General features: G+C 40.3%; 1 protein-coding gene across 1 annotated transcript; it reads right to left on the reverse strand.

Moving 5' to 3' along the window:
• Positions 1–2,179: 2,179 nt before the first annotated feature.
• Positions 2,180–3,160, reverse strand: LOC136751710 (olfactory receptor 2AT4-like). The gene has a single exon (XM_066707503.1). It carries the CDS (start codon positions 3,158–3,160, stop codon positions 2,180–2,182), a length of 981 nt encoding a protein of 326 aa, XP_066563600.1.
• Between the last annotated feature and the right edge of the window lie 1,574 nt (positions 3,161–4,734).

A 4,734-nucleotide genomic window follows, 5' to 3' on the forward strand; every position in this document is an offset into this window, starting at 1 on the left:
AGTCCTCTGCCACAGATCAAAGAGGTTACAGGCAGGCAGGACCCCCATCTGCAGAGGTGCTGACCAAGACCATCATCATCATCATATCCATCTTCCCCTTAGCTCTTAACTATACTACACATCGTCTGACGTTTTTAGCTACTACAATCTGGGGTATAGGACTATTTTGTATTAATTGAATATTTCTGGACTTGTGTAATTTTTAACTTATTATGTTTTGATCTGTAATTTTATACTGTATTATTGCACTTTTGCAAGGGTCTTATATTTTGCAAGTCGCCCTGGATAAGGGCATCTGCTAAGAAATAAATACTACTTATAATAATAATAATAATAATAATAATAATAATAATAATAATAATCATAATAATAACGATAATAATAATCTTCTCCTCCCCAAGACGTTTAAGAAGCAAATACAACTGTAAATTAATTGTAAAAGACGACGTGAGCACATCACTGCCATGCCAATTCATAGAGAATGGTGATGAAGGTGCCTTGGAGCTACATCTTGAGTAAGAACTGTTAGACTGTGTGTAATCTGGCTGATAACACATAAAAGATGTGAGCAGATTTAAATAAGTGTTGGAATATATTAACTAATTAAGCAAATGTCTGGTGATACTCAATGGCATATTGTCAGGGCCTTCAAGGCTCCAGGGAAGGCCTAGGATAAATCAAACTAAATAAACGTTGTATCATACATTGTATGATAACAGATTGTGCTGAAAAATATAGCATTTTAACATTATCACTGGCAAAGCTGAATTGTAAATTAATTCTCCCATCATCTTCCCTGTGCATTTTTGAACAGGAACAATAATAAGAGAGCATAATCTAGTCAAATATGCCCAAATGAAATTACTTGGTAAAAATATGCTGTGGGCTCCTCCCACACAGGCCTTCAATGGAAATACGCTTTTTCAAATAGTGCTATAATCTTGGAGTGATTGTATGGGTAGCCAATCATATTTTGGTGTGTCCTAGGCAGGATTTTATTTTCAATTGTTTTACTTCATTTGGCCCTTAAGTGAGTTCCTGTCTGAGACCAATACGTAGACGTTGGCGCTATATTTGAACAGAACCTTTCTGATTCATTGAATCGAGGAAGGGTAACTAACTAACTTACATGAGAGAAATGGCGACTGCTGGAGAATTCTCAGACATGAAACAGGTCAAGACTTAATTGAGAAAAAAAACAGCATGAGCCCGGCCATCACCTACATAGGTGTTTGGTATTGAGAGGGAGCTGCTCGTGGTCTTGAGAGCCAAAGGAAAATTATTAGAATCAGGCAGTAGATCGCTTTGTTCAAAAGGACCGTCGGCTGGATTTCTTCTTCAGATAATCTGGTGAGTGTAATGGTGATTTTAAATGACAGCCAGCGGACTGCATTATATTATCTTAATTTTAACATGTTATTGTCTTACACATGAGTTTGGGGTGTCTGAGCAATGAGAGAATTGGTGCTGCAGTTACATTTTATGTTTATTTTTATTGTTCATTTTTATTAGGTCATTACCGAATATGGCATAATTATTTGCATGCCAAGGTAGGTTGATCCGTGGATATTACATATGATAGGCAAGAGCACAAGTGATGTATGGCCTGCTGTGCACGTGTAGAGATTGTTTTCTGGAACTCGGATAACGATTTGTGAGGTATAGCCCAGTCGTAATGCATGTGCATTGCGGGGTGTGTGTGAAGTGTGAAAGTATGGGTGAGACGTAGAATATCTGTATGTTGTTGCAGACACATTGCCAAAAGGCACAGTACGCCACTGGTGATACTTAAGGAGAGGCATGAAAGGTCCAGTGTTAAATGTTTTGGGATCACACTGGGACTACAAATGCTGTATGTAAAATGTAATCATTGTTTTTACTGCAATATGCATTACATACATTTCTAAAACTATTATTGTACAATAGAGTGTGAATTTCAATGTTGATTTTCATCACTCCTTAAACTGTTTATGCAGCAAAGAAAGCAGAGAACCGTATTACAGGCAGTAAATGGCAAAGTAAAGCTATTCTCACATTTCCCACCAGCCAATTAAGCAGTTTGTGAGGGTAAAGGGTAAAAGTTCCGTGTTTCAGTTCCCCTCCTGTTTTGTTGAGGGATTTACAGAGGCATTGGCTTGGTCCCAGTTCTGGAATTGACAGAGAATCCAGAGAATTTGTTTTATTTGGCAGCCCTGACACTGTTCTTGGCACCATGTGGTAACACAGACTTGAGTCCAAAGTACCTGTGAGCTGCTGCCTTCATCTTCTCATTCCTTAAGCTGTAGATGATTGGGTTGACCAGGGGGGTGAGGAAGTAGTTCAGCCCACCAATGAAAACACGACCAATGGGGGAAATGCTGTGCACTCTCAGCCCTATATATACCACAGCCAAGGAGACATAGTACAGCACAACCACCAACATGTGGGAGGAGCACATGTAGAAGGCCTTCTTCCGGCTCTCCACAGTTTTCATTTTCACCACTGACATTATGATCCTGCAGTAGGTAAACAGCACAAATACAAAGGGCACCCAGACAACCATCATGGCAAGAAACAGGGTGAAATTCACCTGGACCATCACATCAGCACAGGCTAGAGACATTACAGTGGGGTAGTCACAGTAACAATGTAAGACATAGCTTGAGGTACAGAATGGCACTGAACTGGCCAGGGCCACAGGCACAAGGGGGGCTAGGAAGCCCAGCGCCCAGACTATGGCTGTCATTGTGAAGCACAACCTGGTGTTGATAATGGTGTTATAATGCAGTGGCTTCACCACGGCCACGTATCGGTCGTATGCCATGGCCGCCACAAGGAACATTTCTACAGCCGCAACTGCCATAATGAAGTACATCTGCAGGAAGCAGCCTGCGATAGAGATGGTCCTGTTGTGGCCCCACAGCACTGCCAGCAGCTTGGGTATGATGGCGGTTGTCAACAGCACATCCACAACAGCCAGGTTCCAGAGGAAAAAGTACATTGGTGTGTGGAGCTGGGGGTCCTGGGACACCAGCACCACGATCAGCAGGTTCACCAGAATGGTGGCCAGGAAGAGGAGGAGGAAGATGAGGAAGAGTGTGGTATAGTACTCCTGCAGGCCTGGCATTCCCACAATGATGAAATAGGATGCTGAGGGCAGGGAAGTGTTGGGGTCACTCATGACTCAGCACCACACAGGGTCTGTGAAGAGAAGAGGGGCAGCTGGGAGGGCAGGGGGACACTGACTCAGTTATGCATTTCGTTTTGTTGTGTGATAAGCACAAATAAAGAAAAGAACCAGACAATGTATTTATTTAATTTAAATCCCTCTTTACAAATGTATAATATAAAGCAACAAGTGGTCATTGAATATATATCATTTTGAAAAGCACATAACTCACACATTCTGCACCTATTCAAGGTTCCAATGTCCCAATGTAATATATACAGATGTTTGCAAATGTTTCTTGTTTACAAGAATATATTAAAATTTAAATTACATTTATTTTTGATTTGCGTCTATCAAATGGGTAGATTGAAAACTGCATATACTTTTTATTATATGCAAATATATTTACTATATATCTATATATGTATATATATATACAATGTATCTTGCATATAGAAAAAATACAATTCATTAATGTGATCAAAGTGATTTACAACACATTTAATGTAAATATATTTAGAAATCATATTGTTGAGAATCTACATTTCTAAAATAATTGGGATCAAACCAAATCTGTGTCATTCTGTAGTAGAATCTGGATTTTAACAATATTTCATGAGGAAAAAAATATCAAACCTTCAGAAGTCAGTTCGTGTCTGTGGTCTGTGGCTCTCAGTGTGGAGTGAAGTTCAGTGCCAGGTACCTGCGCTGTGTGTCTGTTCACTTCACTCTTCAGCTCCAGGCACAGCTCTTCTGGACCAGACTCTTCAACTGTCGATTTTTATGGACGGCCTCTCACGCTGACCCCAGAGGCTGCTGTCTGCAGTGCTGCAGTCTTTATTAACCCTCAGAGAGACACAGAGAAAATGAGCACCAAAGGGATCAGAGTCACAGGACTTACAGTGATAAGAAAACACTTTTTCAGTTCCTGAAGCATCTTGGTGGGAGTCTGATGTTCAAACATAGCAGCATTAAGTCAACAAGTACAATAACACCAAACAAACAAATCACAGTATAAAAATCATAAGCTTAAAAATACGAACTGTAATACTTTTTTCTGGAGTGCATGTCACAGAAAGGTGCAACCTCAGTTTAATTGCACTTTATTTTGTATATAATTTATTGCTTAGTATGTGCATGGTTATGTTTCCTTTGACTATCTGTGTTGTGGATATGTTTCTTATCGTTGTTTTTACATTATTATGTGTTATTTTGCTTGTTTTGGGTTTATGAATCACTTATTGTTTGATTGTATTTGCACGTGTTCTTTTATTTGATTTGTTCTGAGTTTACCCCGCCCACGAAAACACCGCCCACGATAATTGAGCTAAAGGAGAATCATCCTTGGCACAGCATGGAACGCTGTTTGAGCTGAGCCAAGCAGAGATCAGCACAGCATGGCTTCCAGACCTGTGAGGGGGGACAAGTGCGGCGGTATAGTACGGGTGAGCTCAGGAAAACCAAAAGGCCCGGAAGATCATGGAAAACAACTGTGATGGATGACAGAAGAATTATTTTCCCGGTGAAGAAAAACCCCTTCACAACAGTTGGCCAGATCAAGAACACACTCCAGGAGGTAGGCGTAT

This window comes from Amia ocellicauda, chromosome 6 (assembly GCF_036373705.1).
Source record: "Amia ocellicauda isolate fAmiCal2 chromosome 6, fAmiCal2.hap1, whole genome shotgun sequence".
NCBI lineage: Eukaryota > Metazoa > Chordata > Actinopteri > Amiiformes > Amiidae > Amia > Amia ocellicauda.

What these genes read in the sequence shown, in the direction of transcription:
- LOC136751710 (XM_066707503.1), bottom strand. Translation starts at nt 3,160, where the DNA reads ATGAGTGACCCCAACACTTCCCTGCCCTCAGCATCCTATTTCATCATT.